Source organism: Enhydra lutris, unplaced genomic scaffold (genome assembly GCF_002288905.1).
Source record: "Enhydra lutris kenyoni isolate GAN:26980312 unplaced genomic scaffold, ASM228890v2 scaffoldscaffold20, whole genome shotgun sequence".
NCBI lineage: Eukaryota > Metazoa > Chordata > Mammalia > Carnivora > Mustelidae > Enhydra > Enhydra lutris.
The window spans coordinates 16,649,451-16,666,599 of NW_019154104.1; the positions used below are offsets into that span (position 1 = coordinate 16,649,451).

The 17,149-nt window shown below is 39.8% G+C and overlaps 2 protein-coding genes across 3 annotated transcripts in view; one reads left to right on the forward strand and one right to left on the reverse strand.

The window, feature by feature from the left end:
* The window catches only part of LOC111148651 (SNW domain containing 1), a 35,486-nt gene extending 27,880 nt beyond the window's left edge, over window positions 1–7,606 (forward strand). Inside the window, exons 11-14 of the mRNA XM_022505406.1 lie at window positions 2,608–2,704; window positions 4,398–4,515; window positions 6,679–6,842; window positions 6,922–7,606. Coding sequence (XP_022361114.1) covers window positions 2,608–2,704; window positions 4,398–4,515; window positions 6,679–6,842; window positions 6,922–7,120 — 578 coding nt within the window. The 3' untranslated portion in view covers window positions 7,121–7,606. The remainder of the gene's footprint in view (window positions 1–2,607; window positions 2,705–4,397; window positions 4,516–6,678; window positions 6,843–6,921) is intronic.
* Window positions 7,592–17,138, reverse strand: LOC111148652 (SRA stem-loop interacting RNA binding protein). 2 transcript variants are annotated; one of them, XM_022505408.1, is made up of 4 exons: window positions 17,016–17,138; window positions 13,114–13,172; window positions 8,160–8,267; window positions 7,592–7,715 (listed from the first exon to the last, which is right to left on the reverse strand). In XM_022505408.1, the coding sequence occupies exons 1-4, from the start codon at window positions 17,110–17,112 to the stop codon at window positions 7,644–7,646; spliced, it is 336 nt and encodes a 111-aa protein (XP_022361116.1). In that variant the 5' UTR covers window positions 17,113–17,138; the 3' UTR covers window positions 7,592–7,643. The 2 variants fall into 2 exon arrangements, with proteins under 2 accessions (XP_022361116.1, XP_022361115.1); XM_022505407.1 differs by lacking the exon at window positions 7,592–7,715 and having other exon boundaries at window positions 7,755–8,267.
* Window positions 17,139–17,149: the final 11 nt, after the last annotated feature.

Here is a 17,149-nt window from a genome sequence, read left to right on the forward strand (position 1 = left end):
ATATATTTAAAGAAGGGCCTTCAGTATGGGACTACAGTGGACATTTTTAAAGTTCAAAGTAATGTACTTTTAAAAATCATGTATTACTCAAACAATGGGCTTGATTTTTCTCTCACTTTAATTTTCTTGAAACTTAGAAAAATGAGATCAACTGAATAATCCAGCTCTTCCACATAGTAAAACAATCCACTTTTCTGTCTTGTAGGCTGATAAACCTGTAATCATTAAATCTGCCAATATTTTCTTTCTGGCTTTATTTAGTGGTTTACACTGGTATATTAATTCATTTAGAGTGAGAAGAGTAATTCTAATTCAAGAAAGTTGTGAGGGTGGTTTGTTTTGTTAGTAAATCCTAGACTAGTGCAGCAGTTCATTCACTCAGATCATAGTGAACATCTACTACATGCCGGTTCTCTTCTAGACACAAGGATTTCTGTTAGGATGGTGGTGTAGTTGTGGATTTTCCAGTGAGTGTAAACAGACCAGAAGAGTTAATTACAATTAGTAGATGATTTAGTGATAATAGTATAGTAATAATTGCTGTGGAGAAAAATGAAACAGGAAGGGGGATTAAAGTGCCAAATGGAGAGGGTGGTCAGAATGGACCTTATTTCTGAGATGGTAACATTAGCACAGAAACTTGAATGAAGTAAGGAAGTGAGCCTTGTAGGTATCTGGGGCTTCGAAGAGCACCCTGGTTAGAAGGAACAGTGAGGGGACGCCTGGGTGGCTCAGTTGGTTGGACAACTGCCTTTGGCTCAGGTCATGATCCTGGAGTCCCGGGATCGAGTCCCGCATCGGGCTCCCAGCTCCACGGGGAGTCTGCTTCTCTCTCTGACCTTCTCCTCGCTCGTGTGCTCTCTCTCAAATAAATAAATAAAATCTTTAAAAAAAAAAAAAAAAAAAGAACAGTGAGTGCCAAGGCCCTGAGTTGGGAGTATACCTGGTGTGGTAAAGGGAAAGCAGGGAGGCCAGTATAGCTGGAGTAGAGTAAGAAAGATGAATAGTGGAAGAGGTGTCAGAGTAGTTCGAGTAAATAGGAAGAGTAGTGATCAGATCATGTGTGGTCTTTCAGCCATTTTAGAGACATGACTTTCACTTCAGATAATAAGGGAAGCAGTTGAAGAGTTTGAGTAGAACAGCATGATTGGCCATAAATGAGCAGGCGGTGAAATGGGCATGTGGAGGAGTAGGGAAACCATTTGGAGGGCTTTTGCAGTAATCCAGATGAGAGGAGGATGAGAGGCAGGGAAAACATGATCAGATGGATTTTGGAGGTAGAGCTGACAAAATTTGCTTATGGATAGAGGTATGAAAGAAAAAGAGTCAGGGATGACTCCAGAACTTTTGACGTGAGCAATAGGGAGGGGTTGAGTTGCCATTTGCTAATAGTGGGAAGACTGCAAGGGAAGAGGTTTGGGAGGGAAAGATGAGTTCAGTTGTGGACATGTTAAGTTTAAGATGGAGGTGTCAAGCGGGCAGTTGGCCATAGGAGTCATGAGTTCAGCTATAGAGAAGTAACCAGAATTACTCTAAGTAATGGAATCATATATGAATGACTTAGTGAGGCAAGATATAAAAACCTACCTGTTGTACATACACTTAGCCACTGAAGGGAATTAGAAGTCAGATTTCCCTATATCTAAGTCTCTATACTGGTAAGAAATTTAAAAAAAAACCAAAACCAAAAAAAAAAAAAACCCCACACACAGAATCGTCCTTGAGGAATTAGCTAAAATTCTGAAAAATGTGTTGCCAGATAGTAAAAAGAACTAACGTTTATTATTATTATTGGAAGACACCACTTATGGAAGACACCTCTCTGAGCACTTCACGTGTCCTGCCTTTATCATCCTGGCTCCAGCAACCCCTTGCAGAGGTTCTAGGATTGTCACTGTACAGAGGAGAAGACGAAGACTCAGAGTGATTGAGTGACCTGTACGAGGTCACATGGCTAATCTGTCATAGGAACAGGATTTAAATCCAGACAGGCTGGCTCCAAAGCTGTATCCCCTCAGACTGGTGAGAGAAGAGAAAATGAAGATAGACATAAACACAGTAGGTAGAGATCAAGATAGAACTAGCCCCTGTGGACCACAAGCAAAATGTTCTTTATTCAGCCAGTCTTTGAAGATACAAGGGTAAATTTACACCTGATTTTTTCCTGAAATTTTAATAGGATAATTTAAAAACACACAGAAAAGTTGAAAGAATTATACAGTGAACATCTGTATCTCCACCACCTGATTCTACAGTTAACTTTTTAAAAAACAATTAACATTGCTTAATTTGCTTTATCATCTATCTACTGATCTTCCTATCCATTTATCAGTTCATCTTACAATTTTGATGCATTTCAAATTAAGTTAAAGCCCTCAGTATACTTTACATCTAAACACTTGAGCTGCATGCATGATTCTGGAATTCACATTCAAAAACTAAACCAATACTGTTGGATTTAAATTAATTGCAAGTGAGTTAAAAGGGCTGAATGTGACTATAAAGAAATCCTTGGAATTATCTGTCATGGGTTAAAGAATATTCTCTTTGTTCCAAATATTAATGGGTAATATAGCGATGAAGTAATTTTCAACTCTGTTCACACAGAGGATGGGGAGGCACGTGAGAGGGATGAAATCCGGCATGACAGGCGAAAAGAGAGACAGCACGACAGGAATCTTTCCAGAGCAGCTCCTGATAAGAGGTAGGTGCTATTTGAGGTAAATGAGTATTGGCTTTTGCGAGCCTCTTCGAGAAGAGTTTTAGTCCACTGAGACCAGTTTGCTTCTCTCCCTTTCCTTTCTATATTGATAACTTACTAAATCAGCACTTATTTTCTTAACACTGATGCTTACTTTTCTTAGCAGAGGAATTAACTATCCCTAGAAGAAATCCTTTTTCATCACCTTGTAGAGTCAGCTAGAATTGTGCATGATAGGGATATAGAAAAGGGAATTCAGATCATGTTTGTGAAAAGAAGGTAGTAGATAGGACTGTTCTGGTCTGTTCTTTTCCTGTTTCAAGTGGCGAGACAAGCTTATTACACGCCTATTCCTCTAGACAGGGAAGAAGATTCTGTACCTTCATTGAGATCCTGTATGCAGAGAGCTGTCTTCAGTACAGTGGGGGAGAAGAGCAGGTTTTGTGAGAAGTGAAAATTGGCCTCTTCTCATGAGTAGTTATTTAAAATTCAGAAAGATAGTGCTGCCATATAAAATGACCTGGGAAAATTAATACAGCACTGCTAATAAGAGCAGACCTGCATGGAACAAACAAAACACATGTATGGGGCTTGCACTAAAGTAAGGATTGGTGAAGTTTATGCTTCACCAAAGGCTGAGCACTGAATTCTGAATGAGGGCTAAATGCAAATATAAAACATTTTCTTTCCATATGAGCAGTTTTCCATGCTCTCATCACTTTGTGAGCTGATACAATCCATTTTTTCAAGTCATGTCTTAAACATGAAAAAGATGATTCCTGCTGGTGGTGCTCTTTGTTATTTAATGGCATAGCTCATCTCCCTGGATAAGTGAAGTCATGGAGAAGCAGGAAATCTGAATTTAGAGTCATGGGTAAATGTGCAGTGTAGGAAAGAGAGGAATGAAATGTGAAAGCGCACAATTAATGATACTCTTGGTCTGAAATTCCTAAGCTGTAAAAATCAAAATGGCTCTGTAGATAAATTGGGCCCTTAAAACCAGTAAAGTGTTTATGGGAATTGATAACATAGAAAAGCTGTAAACTTGTGATTGCGTGAAAATCAGGTTGTCTGTAGAAATTATTTTAAGACCTGAGTTTCTGGTAAAATAAATGATGACAGTTACTCTGGTTTCATTGCGATGTAGATTGCATACATACTGGAACAGCAGGGGCATTAAGATAATCTGAATACTGAATATCATTCTGAGTAATTCAGTCATTGACATGTTTTCCTCAAAATTCTAATAGGATAAAATTACTGAATGTGGTTTAGGTAAAGAACGGATTCTGGCTTGTTGACAGTGATTCATATGATACATCGGATTTGCATCCAGTCCCCCCGCCCCCCCAGTCCTCGTATAATAGCAAGTATAGACTGTAGCAATTTCATATCTCAGCATGCTCTCTTCATAAGGTGATTGCTTATATTAAAGAATTCGTGTCAAGTGTGAGTCTCTTGACAGTTCTTTTCAGCTAACAGGAAGGCCTGATTATAAAACCCTACCTCTTCTAATAACCATGTCTCTGAAATGCTATACGAACTGCCAACCTGATTATGCATTATCAGGGAATATATGTTCACAAGATATGAACAGGACATATTCATTAATTTTGCTTCTGAGATTGGTTGTATTGAAATTGAAATTCAGCTCGTCTGTAAAGAGTTTAGTTAGTGACATTGTATTTTGAAACAGGTCGAAACTACAGAGAAATGAAAATCGAGATATCAGTGAAGTCATTGCTCTTGGTGTGCCCAATCCTCGAACGTCCAATGAAGTTCAGTATGACCAAAGGCTTTTCAACCAATCCAAGGTACCAGGAGTTTAGACATAGCTTGCCTTAAGTGTTGATGTGAATACCAGTCCTCAGGAAAAACTAACATTATCATAGATTTGGATCAGCCTAAGGTGTACTGGCATAGTGAGAGAGAAAATTAGTAGTTGTGTGTTATAACTTATAGAACTGTTTTATCTTATTTCATCTTATTTGATTTGACATAAGATAAAACAACTCTGATTTTGACCTCTACAGTTGGCTAAAATTTAAGACACGATTAAAAAAATGAATGAAATAAGTTGATAAAACTTGGTGGTTTTTGTTTTGTTTTGTTTTGTTTTAAAGATTTTATTTATTTATTTGACAGACAGAGATCACAAGTAGGCAGAGAGACAGGCAGAGAGAGAGGAGGAAGCAGGCTCCCTGCTGAGCAGAGAGCCTGATGCGGGGCTCGATCCCAAGACCCTGAGATCATGACCTGAGCCAAAGGCAGAGGCTTAACCCTCTGAGCCACCCAGGCACCCCATAAAACTTGGTTTTAATGTATTAGTCTTTTTTTTTTTTTTAAGATTTTATTTATTTATTTGACAGAGATCACAAGTAGGTAGATAGGCAGGCAGAGAGAGAGAGGAGAAAGCAGGCTCCCTGCCAAGCAGAGAGCCCGATGTGGGACTCGATCCCAGGACCCTGAGATCATGACCTGAGCTGAAGTCAGAGGCTCAACCCACTTAGCCATCCAGGCGCCCCTAGTCTTTTATTTATAAAGTAAAGCCAGTATCCTACAAAAGTGTATCTTGGGTTTTTTGTTGATCTTTGAAACACAAATTTAATGCTAAAGAAACATATAACTTGAGATCTTTAAATGCTAAAACTAAATTTAAGTGCTAGACTAGTTGTCAGGAAATTGGATTTCTAATACCTATTGTTATTAACCAGCTAGGATACCTTAGGCCCGAAAAAGTGCCTTTATGTGTTAATCCACCCAACATTGATTATGTACTGTGCATTAGACGGTGAGATCAAAGATAGATGTGCCTTTGCCCTCAAGGAACATTCGAGTCTACCAGAAAAGATATTATCTGTGTATAAGTAAGGACAGGGCAGATAGCAATAAATACATGGAAGTATAAAGTTCTACTGGGATACAGAGAGGAAAAATTTATTATGACTTTGAGTCTTTAAGATTTGAAGGTGGCATTTGAGTACGCTCTTCTAGTTAATAATAACTTAATTGGATACTTTTTTACATTCCTGGCATTGTTCTAAGTCTTTCACTTTTATTATCTCACTTAATCCTTATAAAAACCCTGTGAAGTCATACTATTCATTATAATCTCTACTTGTAGATGAGGAAATTGAGGAACAGTGGTTTAGCTAGCATTTGATTTCAAAGGTTGTGGGGTTTTTGTTTTTTGTTTTGTTTTCAAAATTTTAAGTTTTTAGTGATAAAACTGGCAGTTTTTTTAAATTAACATGTAATATAGTTTTAGCCCCAGGGGTCAAAGGTTGTGTTCTTAAACACAGTGCAGTGGTAACTTACCAGCCTGAGCAAAGGAGGGTTAGGCGTGCAAGTTCCACATAGGCAAATACTTACGACAGTTACGTCTTACAAGCTTAAGCTTATTTCAAAGCTGTGATAAAAATTTTTCTAGAAGAGCACATCCCTGTATTGAGGAACCATCCAAATATATGAAACAAATTTGTTCATTGTTGACTTGGGATTTGCTCTTAGAGCCTGTCTCATGCTATAATAGTGATGTTCTCAGGGAGTTAAGAAGTATAGCACCATTATTCTAAATGCCATGAGATACTGTTAGTACAGCATCCGTATCTTAGTCTTGGGATTTTGAGTTAAAGCCCCATGTTGGGCATAGAACTTAATTACTTAATAAATGAGTAACATCAGATAAATGCTTTATAGTTCTTTTGTTTTCTTGCCACTATCTGTACAACTGAAATTAAGTACCTGCTTATACTCTCCAATTTTAATGACTACTTCACTAAAGCGGTCAAACTTGTTAATTAGCACTTTACTTAAGGACCAAACCTGGTAAGAATAAAGTTTATGGACTTTGTTTTTTTATGAAGATCTTTTTAATTTGCAGTTCAGATTGCTGAAAATGTGCGCTAGTAATGATTACATGAATGTAATCAGATCCAACTTTTAATATATTTTTATTTAATTTCCTTTTCCCACAGGGTATGGACAGTGGTTTTGCAGGTGGAGAAGATGAAATTTACAACGTTTATGATCAAGCCTGGAGAGGTGGCAAAGATATGGCCCAGAATATTTATAGGCCCAGTAAAAATCTGGACAAGGACATGTATGGTGATGACCTAGAAGCCAGAATAAAGACCAACAGGTACCTAAGTAGACAGCGCAGTTTCACTGTTGCACCAGTGAAAACAAAGTAGTTCATAGTCCTTTCTCTTTTTCCCTAGATTTGTTCCCGATAAGGAGTTTTCTGGTTCAGACCGCAGACAAAGAGGCCGAGAAGGACCAGTTCAGTTTGAGGAAGATCCTTTTGGTTTGGACAAGTTTTTGGAAGAAGCCAAACAGCACGGGGGCTCTAAAAGACCATCAGATAGCAGCCGCCCCAAGGAACATGAGCATGAAGGCAAGAAGAGGAGAAAGGAGTAGACAAACCTCTCTTCAAAGTCAATGAACTTTTACCCATAACCCTAATGATGCAAGTCAGATGGGGAAACACTTTGTTACATGGCCAGGATAAAAACCAAATCTGGGTGTCAGACCCCAGCACTACTTTTTATTACGGGAGTAAGGGGGGAGGGGGAAAATTCTTTGAACTATTTAGTTTTTTTTAAAGAGTGGGTTGTGTTTGTGCTTCTCCTACCTTTTGGCATTTATAGAACATACTGCCCCACACATGAAATTAAGACCACTTCCTTTTTGTGACATTAGTACTTTGGGGTTAATATTTTGTGTAAGAATGACTGCTGATGAATAAAGTTGCCCCAACCACAGTGAGTAGAAGGATGTTCACGTACTGGAACTGTCCTGCCAAATGACGTTTGCCCCTACTACGTTTTGTTTTAATTTGGAGTGGGGAAATTAAGCTCTTGCTTGGTGCAACTATTTGTTTCAAATAAAAACATTTAGACAAAATTTTTAATTTTATTTACTCTAATAGGCAGTAATAGTCTCAAAAGTCTTTCTCTTCATCAGATGTCTGATCCCCTTGCAAAACTTTTGGTCTTTGAGCTTTAACGTAGAGCTAAAAAAAAAAAAAAAAGAAAAATCAAATAAATATTATAAGGAAAGGTGGCACCTGCAAAAGCATTCCAACAGAAGATTGCCACTTTAAGACTGCTTTATGAGGGAGTCAGCACCAATAAGTCAAAAGGATGTTACCTGATCCCTGGTCTTAAGACTAAATCAGTTTAACCCAAGGTTGCATAGTTAAATGGAAAAGCCAGTCTCCCTACCTTGTAAGCAGACTACTGTTCTATGTTAGATATACCTTGCTAACTGTTAAAGGGTCTTCCTAAACTACCCTCCCCAGACACCATAGGACAGGCACCCTACCACCACCACCACTCTTTAACCAATATTAAAGGAACTTCAGTTACAAATCTCCCGAAGTCCTTGTCATTCCGTACTTCTGACCTACTAAATGGATATACAGAAAGCTCATGATGTTATACAGAAAAATATTTACCTTTACTCCATCAAGAATGTGATGTTCTTGTTGTAGTGCATTCTGAAGTTCCTCTTCTGAAGAAAACTGAATCCAACCCATACCTCTGTGAAATCCAGTCTCTTTGTCCTAAAAATTCAAAATTTAGAAAAGATTAATCATGAGCTGGAGAAAGTTTCCATGAGCTCCAATCAAACTACCAACTTTTTCACCTGCCCAAATGGAATAACAGATTTTAATAAATGTCAAAAACCTTGCTTTAATACATACTTACCCTCCTAGTTACCAAAGGTCAACCCTTGTGTTAATCTTAACATTCTGCTTTTCTGCTGCCACTGGAGGAAGTAAAATATTGGCAGTGAAGTTTCTGTCATTCGAGATACAAACTACACTAACAATAAAGGGACATTTTGATCACAGAAAGAAACAACTCTGTTTCTAACTTCCTCAATTCTAGAAACTAAAAAATTAGGCCTCAAAACCTAGCTCATTTCTGGTAGTTTTGGAAACAAATTACTCTCATCACCACCACTACCATTATAATTATATAGTCCTAATGAAAAATAGAAAAAAAAATATATTACCTTCATTTACCTAGCTCTAGATTAAAGTAACGCTACTCTGTGCAAAACACAGAGTGCTTATCATCCAACCTATACACAGCACATGGAGAAGATTCTGGTGTGTTTGGGTGCACCCTGCCCCCACCCCACCAGCCCTACTATTGAAGAACAGATATAAAGATGTCTATTCACTCGGTACCTCGTCAATCTTCTTACAAAGTTCCGTTATGCTCTGCACCACCCCTAATTGCCCCCAAATTTAAAAGGTGACTTTTTTTTTTTTTAAAGATTTTATTTATTTATTTGACAGAAATCACAAGTAGGCAGAGAGGCAGGCAGAGAGAGAGGAGGAAGCAGGCTCCCTGCTGAGCAGAAAGCCCGATGTGGGGCTTGAACCCAGGACCTGGGATCATGACCTGAGCTGAAGGCAGCGGCTTAACCCACTGAGCCACCCAGGCGCCCCAAAAGGTGACTTTTTAAGTCTTAACTTATACTGCAGGAAGTTTCTGGTAATATCCCGGTAATTCACTCCTTACCTAAGCTAGTTTCTCCTCTACTTCCGTATGGCCATTTCTGTTAGTAAAAGCCTTAAAAAATGTGTGTTTATGTAAAACTTAGGTACTATGCATTCTAAGATACAGGAACCTGGATTTCTGGGCGCCTTGGTAGCTCAGTTAAACATCTGCCTTCAGTTCAGATCATGATCCCAGGGTCCTGGGATCAACTTCTGCACTGAGCTCCCTGCTCAGTGGGAGTCCGCTTCTCCCGCACCCTCTGCTGCTCTGTCAATTAGTAAGTAAAAAGTAAAATCTTTAAAAAAAAAAAAAAAAAAAAAAAAAGGATGGGACGCCTGGGTGGCTCAGTCTGTTAAGCATCTGCCTTCAGTTCAGGTCATGATGCCAGTGTCCTGAGATCAACTCCACAATGCAGGCTCCTTGCTCAGTGGGGACCCTGCTTCTCTTTCTGAAGCTCCCCCTGCTTGTGCACTCGCTTGCTCTCTGACAAATGAATAAAATCTTAAAAAAATAAAAACAAAAGCAAAAAAAGGAAGCTGGATTTGAATACATGAATTTGTTTATCAGAAACTAACTTTTTGGGGGCACCTGGGTGGCTCAGTGGGTTAAAGCCTCTGCCTTCAGCTCAGGTCATGATCCCAGCGTCCTGGGATCAAGCCCCAAGTCGGGCTCTCTGCTCAGCAGGGAGCCTGTTTATACCTCTCTCTCTGCCTGCCTCTCTGCCTACTTGTGATCTCTGCCTATCAAATAAATAAAATCTTAAAAAAAAAAAAAAGAAACTAACTTTTTGGGCACCTTGATGGCACAGTCAGTTAAGCGTCTGCCTTCGGCTCGGGTCATGATCACAGGGTCCTAGGATCAAGTCCCGCATAGGTCTCTCTGCTCAGCAGGGAGCCTACTTCCCCCCTCTCTCTCTCTGCCTGCCTCTGCCTACTTACAATCTCTGTCATATAAATAAAATCTTAAACAAAAAAACTCCTCTAACTTTTCTCCTGTCAACATTTTACTTAGTTTTACCAAGAATCAAAGTTTTCTTCTGTTTAAGGTATTAACTCCAGGTCCTAAATAATTTTGCTTACACTTTCAAGAAGGAAATGGTGAGAAATGTGTTACTATTTTGGGAGAAATTTTTAAGTAGGTTCCACACCTATCTAGTGTGGAGCTCAATGCAGGGCTTAAACTCATGATCTCTGAGATTAAAACCTGAACTGAGATCAAGAGCTGGACACTTAATGAACTTAACCACTCAGGTGCCCTCAGAGAATGTTTTTTTTAATGTTCATCAAATAGGAATTTCATCCTCTTCGTAAAAATTTAGTTTTTAAGCTTATAGAAAAATTTTTGTGTCTGTAATACTTATGCCTCATTCTTTTAATTACCTATATTAAAACTCCGTTGTATCAGTGAATTAATATCTATTTAATCCCCTTAATGAACATTTAGGTTCTTTCCAGTTATATTATTAAACAAAGCTGCTTTGAACTTTTTTTCTTTTTTTTTTTTTTTAAAGATTTTATTTTCAGAAAGAGAGAGCATGAGCACAAGCAGAGGGAGCAGGAGGCAGAGCAAGAAGCAGTCTTCCTGTGGAGCAAGAAGCCTGATGAAGGACTCAATTCCAGGGCCTGGTAATCTCAGAGTCCCTGAGTTGAAAGCAGATGCTTAAACAACTGAACCACCCAGGTGTCCCTTCTTTGAACATTCTTGACCACACTATTTCTGTAGAATAAATTCCTAAAAATGGAATTGCTAGATCAAAGTAAATGTAAATTCTTAGTTTTGATTTTTGCCAAAATACCCTTCAGAAATGAAGTAAACTTCTGAACGCCTGGGTGGCTCAGCTGTTAAGTGTCTGCCTTCGACTCAGGTCATGATCCGAGTGTCCTGGGATGGAGCTCCGCACTGGGTTCCCTGCTTAGTGGGAAGCCTGCTTCTCCCTCTCCCACTCCCCGTGCTTGTGTTCCTTCTCTTGCTGTGTCTCTCTCTGTCAAATAAATAAATAAAATCTTTAAAAAAAAAAAAAATTAAGTAAACTTCCAAACAATTTCCGCTTCCCTACACCCTCACTAGCACTAAACAGGATCAATCTATTAGATCCTTGGAAGGCAACTAACATTAAAACAAGAGTTAAGAATTTTAATTACTTTAGGTTAATATTTTGTCACGGCCTTCTCAGTGCCATAAGGAAAAAAGGGGCAGTTTTAGTGAAGCAGTTGCCGTGAACTATAGTGTACTCACATCCCACCCCCCAACTCAGTAATCCTAGAAAGCCCACAGACAAATACAGCCCAGGATAAAGTAGAACAAATTTATAAACTGATTTCTAAATCTTCCTTAAAAAGAAAAGAAAATATAACAAATACAAAAACACTAAAGGAGAAAAAAAATCACTCAACCTAATAAGGGTAAAGTTTAAAATAGATATTCTCCATCAATTAGTCTGATGATAAAATCATTCTCTAGTATCAAGTCCTTACAATACTGGACTAGGTAGAATTCTAAGATAGTTCCATGATGTCCACATGTCTCTCACTATGTTAACCCTCTGAATAAGCCCCTCCTTTTGGGTGTGTGAGGGATCTGTAACATACTTCTAATCAAAAGAATATGGCAAAAGTGATGGGAAGCTGCTTGCCTGATCAGTTATACAGCAAAGGTGATGCGACGTCATTCCCATGACCGTGTTATAAGACAGTCTTAACAGACTGGAGAAACTTCTCTGCTGACTGAAGAAGTAAGCTGCTGTGCTGGGAGACAGCCTACACACCTCCCAGGTAACAAGGAACTACAGGTGGTCCCTACAAGCTGAAAGCCAGCAAAAACGTAGGTATCTCAGACCCACAGTTCAAAGACGACTTCTGCCAACAACCTGAGAGAGCTTGAAAATCAGTCTTTCCCAGTTGAGCCTTTGAGCCCCTGATGAAACCAAAGCCCCAGCTCATCCCAGGACTGCAGCTATGTGAGACCCTGAGCAGAGGACCCATCAAGGCTGTGCCCAGACTTCTGATCTGCAGAAACTGTGAGTTACTATATATGTGTACTGTTCTGAGTCATTAAGTGTGTGGTAATTTGGGGCCTGGTTGGTTAAGCGTCTGCCTGCAGCTCAGGTCATGATCTCAGGGTCCTGGAATCGAGCCTCACATCAGGCTCTCTGCTCAGCTGGGAGTCTGCTTTGCCCTCCTCCCTCCTTCCTCCCTCGCTTCTCCCTCTCTCTCCCTCAAATAAACAAATAAAATCTTTTTTTTTTTTTTTTTAAAGATTTTATTTATTTATTTGTCAGAGAGAGAGAGGGAGATAGAGCAAGCACAGGCAGATAGAATGGCAGGCAGAGGCAGAGGGAGAAGCAGGCTCCCCGATGAGCAAGGAGCCCGATGTGGGACTCGATCCCAGGACGCTGGGATCATGACCCGAGCCGAAGGCAGCTGCTTAACCAACTGAGCCACCCAGGCGTCCCAAAATAAAATCTTTTTTTAAAAAAACTGTGTCATAATTTGTTATACAGGAATTTGTTTTACAGTTTTAATCAGTATCACCCACAATTTTATCAATAAACACTGAGTAGCTTCACTCCATTAAAAATCATATAAGCTGGGGCGCCTGGGTGGCTCAATGGGTTAAAGACTCTGCCTTCGGCTTGGGTCATGATCCCAGGGCCCTGGGATCGAGCCCCACATCGGACTCTCTGCTTGGTGGGAAGCCTGCTTCCCCCTCTCTCTGCCTGCCTCTCTCTCTCTGCCTGCCTCTCTGCCTACTTGTGATCTCTGTCTGTCAAATAAATAAATAAATCTTTAAAAAAAAATCATATAAGCTGATAGGCTTTAACAAAGTCAAGAATTCAAGGATAAAATTAGAGGATCAAAAATTAAAGGATAACATTTTTTTTAAAAAGATAATACTCACAAAAGGTACAGTGCACTTTCGTACATGGCCAAACTGTGCAAAGTGTTCTCTCAGTTCACCTGTATAGGAGGAAAAAAAAACCATGTTAAAAGTAGTTAATGTATTAGTTGATATATTTGGGGCACCTGGCTGGCTCAGATGGTAGAGCATGTGACTCTTGATCTCAGGGTCGAGTTCAAGCCCAACAACTGGGCATACAGATTACTTAAAAAGAAAAAAAAAAAAAAGTAGTTAATGTATTTTGCATCCTCCATCCTAGATTGTAGCTAGAAACCAAGAGGGGACCTAGAATCCCCAAACTTTTTGTGAACAGGAACTACTTTTCATTTCCTTGAAGCCTTAAGATTTAGGAAGTAGCAACGGTACTACTTCCTTAAGTTATGATGGGGCTACATCTGATAAAGCTATCATAAGTCGAAAATATCCTAAGTTGAAAATGCATTTAATACACCTAACCTACTGAGCATCAGAGCTTAGCCCAGCCTACCTTAACCATGCTCAGAACACTTACATTAGCCTACAATTATGCAAAACCGTAACACATAGCCTATTTTATAATAAAGGGTTGAATTTCTCACGTAATTTATTGACTACTGAAAATGAAAACCAGAATGGTTATATGGGGACAAAATGGCTGTAAGTCTATCAGTTGTTCACCCTCGTGATCACATGGCTGACTGGGAGCTGCCCCTTGCTGATGCTGCTCCTAACCCAAGAGAGCATCATACTGCCTATCACTAGCATGGGAAAAAAATCAAACAGAATGCCTATCAAATAGAATCAAACAGAAATCAAACAGACTGCCTATTATTTTCACCTATCACTTTTTGACTGTAAAGTCAAAAAACTGTAAATCAAACCATAGTCAGCAACCATCTGTATAAAGCTGCAATGTGCCAGAGATGAGGGGAAATGATAGGGTGCGGGCATATGCAAATAAACTGCTAAGTCGACTGTAGTCATTACTCCCAGCAGATGACTGTCTTCATCAGTTACTGTACTAGGTACATGGATAATAATCCCTGTGAGAAATTCACACACAAGACAGATAATTAGAACACAGTATATTGCCAGCCATATTAGGGATTTTCAAACAAAAGCTCAGTTTACTTCCCTTTCATAAAGTTTACACTCTGTTAAATAGTTGACCCTCTAAAATTTGTTGAGATGACCCTACTTACCCTTCCTGCCTTATTACCTATTGCTGGCCCATAGTTACTCTCTAGTACAGCAAATGAAACTCTATGTATCCGTCGTACAGATTCCCACCTTTGCCTGTCATTCTTTCCCCTTACTATGTCAGTAATCTTATCTCTTCCTGCCTAAATTGTAACTATCTTTCAGGACCCAGGCCAAATATAGCCAAATACTATTTTATTGGGCTTCTACTGCCACACAAGGCAATGTACTACCCCTGTGAGGCCTCAGAGATGCATAGTAGATAATCTTAAAGATCAAAAACTACCTGATCTCTTCTGAACTACAGTGCTTATACTTTCCCTGATTAACATTTCATATTACTGGGTTATTTCCCCCTAGTTCATCTAAACTTCACTGGTTCAACTGCCTGTATCTGTTATAAGTCTCCTCACCCTCACCACTACACCATAAACTCCCTGAGTGTTGAGTCCACTATGTCAACAGTAACTGACAACAGTAGGGCAGTACCTGCTGAATGAAAAAATGCCTAGTAATCTGTCAACAACCCACACAGACTAAATTTCAGAAGCACTCTAATAGTTGGTCAAACCATTTGGCAAATTCAGGACCTCATGGATCAGCACCAGGACAAACATGTTGTTTGTTTACCACTAAACAAAATAGTGTTAAATATGCATGTCTTGAACAAGGTATTAAAAGTTCTAGAAAACATTCACTTCCCAAATAAGCTCTGGAAGGTAACCGTCTTCCCAAATTACCTATAACTGTTAGGGAAAAACTGCTGCAAGCACCTAGAACAATGTCATCCTCAAACAGATACCCCTGAAATATTTGCTGAATGTATGAATGAACCAAGAGAGACTGCTTCAAAATTGTATGTTACACTCTTTTTATGAGTTTTAAACCAACCCATTATGGTCTGGAAACTTGCAACTGCAGGATGATGGTGAAATCCCGGAGCCTTTATACAGTTTCACAGGGCCTAAGCAAGGCATTGTACTGCCTAGATCTTCACCTGCTACGTATTAAGAAAGGGGGGCCCAAAACAATCTATTTCCCATTCTACTCCTCACACCAGGGCCACAAAGGCTAAGAAGTGAGTAATCCTATTTCCATTCTTTTGTTTAAAGGAGATGACCTGACACATGAATACCTACAATAGTGACCGTGGATTTTTAATTTTTGGTAAGCAAATGTAAAAACCATTTTTCAAAAGTGCAACTGACAAAAATCAATGTTGATGAGAGATTTCAATACTGATTACTCCCAACCCTCTATCTCCAGCCTAGGCCTCTCCCATAAGCTTACAGTGATTATAGTAATCATGAAAACAACTATCATTTATTGAGTACTTAGTCTGTATCTAGCACAAGTCTAAGTGGTTTACATATAAACTCATTTAACCCAATCGAAAGTCCTATCAAGAAGGTATCACTGACTCCATTTCATAGATGAAACTGAGAAACAATGAGCCCTTTTCCCAAATTACCTCCCGTTAGGTTACACAACTATTAAATGGCGGAGGTGGAATTCCAACCTAGACAGCATGGCTTCAAAGGACGTTTCTCAATAAATATACACCATCTTCTCTGTCCAACTGCCTGACCGAGACTTTACAGGTTTTTCTCAAACTCAACACATTTAAACTTTACTCCTCATCTTCTTTAATCTGCTTCCCCTACATTTAACCACGATATTCACCAACGCTAAAAACCTGGAATTCGTTCTTCCCTTTCCCTCATTCCTTACTCCTACCCCACTCAAGCCATCGCGAAAAGCCGTTGATTTTGTTTTGTTAACATAAATGGATCTGACCCCCTTTTTACCACTACCCTATTTCAGGTCCTCGTCTTTGGACTAAATTATTGAAATTGCTTTTTATTTTTTTTAAAGATTTTATTTATTTATTTGACAGAGAGAAATCACAAGTAGGCAGAGAGGCAGGCAGAGAGAGAGGAGGAAGCAGGCTCCCTGCTGAGCAGAAAGCCCGATGTGGGGCTTGAACCAGGACCCTGGGATCATGACCTGAGCCCAAGGCAGATGCTTAACAATTGAGCCACCCAGGCGCCCCCACATTTTGCTCTTAACCCATACTCTGTTGTCTTATCAAGAGGATGCATACTCCATTTGCAAATAAGATTATGAAGTCTTTGAGGACAGGGGCTAAGTATGTAAGTTTTCTGAAATCCCCTTTTTTTTAAAGATTTTATTTATTTATTTGACAGAGAGAAATCACAAGTAGGCAGAGAGGCAGGCAGAGAGAGAGGAGGAAGCAGGCTCCCTGCTGAGCAGAAAGCCCGATGTGGGGCTTGAACCCAGGACCTGGGATCATGACCTGAGCCGAAGGCAGCGGCCCAACCCACTGAGCCACCCAGGCGCCCCTGAAATTGCTTTTTAATGAGTCTCCTCGCCTCAGTCTTGCCAGTTTGAATCCACCCTCCACACCGCTGTCAAAATAATCACTTCCAAATCGTAAATCTTGAGTTTTCAAGTAACGAACCGTTCCACCGAGCCACAATGGAAAGGCAGGAGACCCTGAATACGTGCCGCAAAAGCTTAAGGGGCATCCCTGAACGATTCATTGAAAAAAAAAATTTTTTTTTTATTTCTGCTCACTGGCTTACTCAGGAACCACAGCTCTTAATCCAGCCACCACGCTGACACGCATTCCGCCGAAAGCAGTGCTTTTGACGATCGCTTTTACCTAAAACTTCAACCCCTAACATGTCTCCATCACTCACTCGAAGCCGCGGTCCAGGGGATTTTTCTGACAAAAGCCACGGGCCGGCTAACACTCGTTCGCAGCGCCACAGCACCCCTCACTGCAGAGGCAGCCATCTTTAGATCGAGGACCTCTGCGACTTGTGGTCGCGAC

What these genes read in the sequence shown, in the direction of transcription:
- LOC111148652 (XM_022505407.1), bottom strand. Translation starts at nt 17,112, where the DNA reads ATGGCTGCCTCTGCAGTGAGGGGTGCTGTGGCGCTGCGAACGAGTGTT. An exon ending in CCCCTGGACCGCGGCTTCGA is followed by an intron (nt 13,173 to 17,015) that starts GTGAGTGATGGA and finishes CCTCCTATACAG; the next exon opens with GTGAACTGAGAGAACACTTT. An exon ending in GAAAGTGCACTGTACCTTTT is followed by an intron (nt 8,268 to 13,113) that starts GTGAGTATTATC and finishes TTGAATTTTTAG; the next exon opens with GACAAAGAGACTGGATTTCA.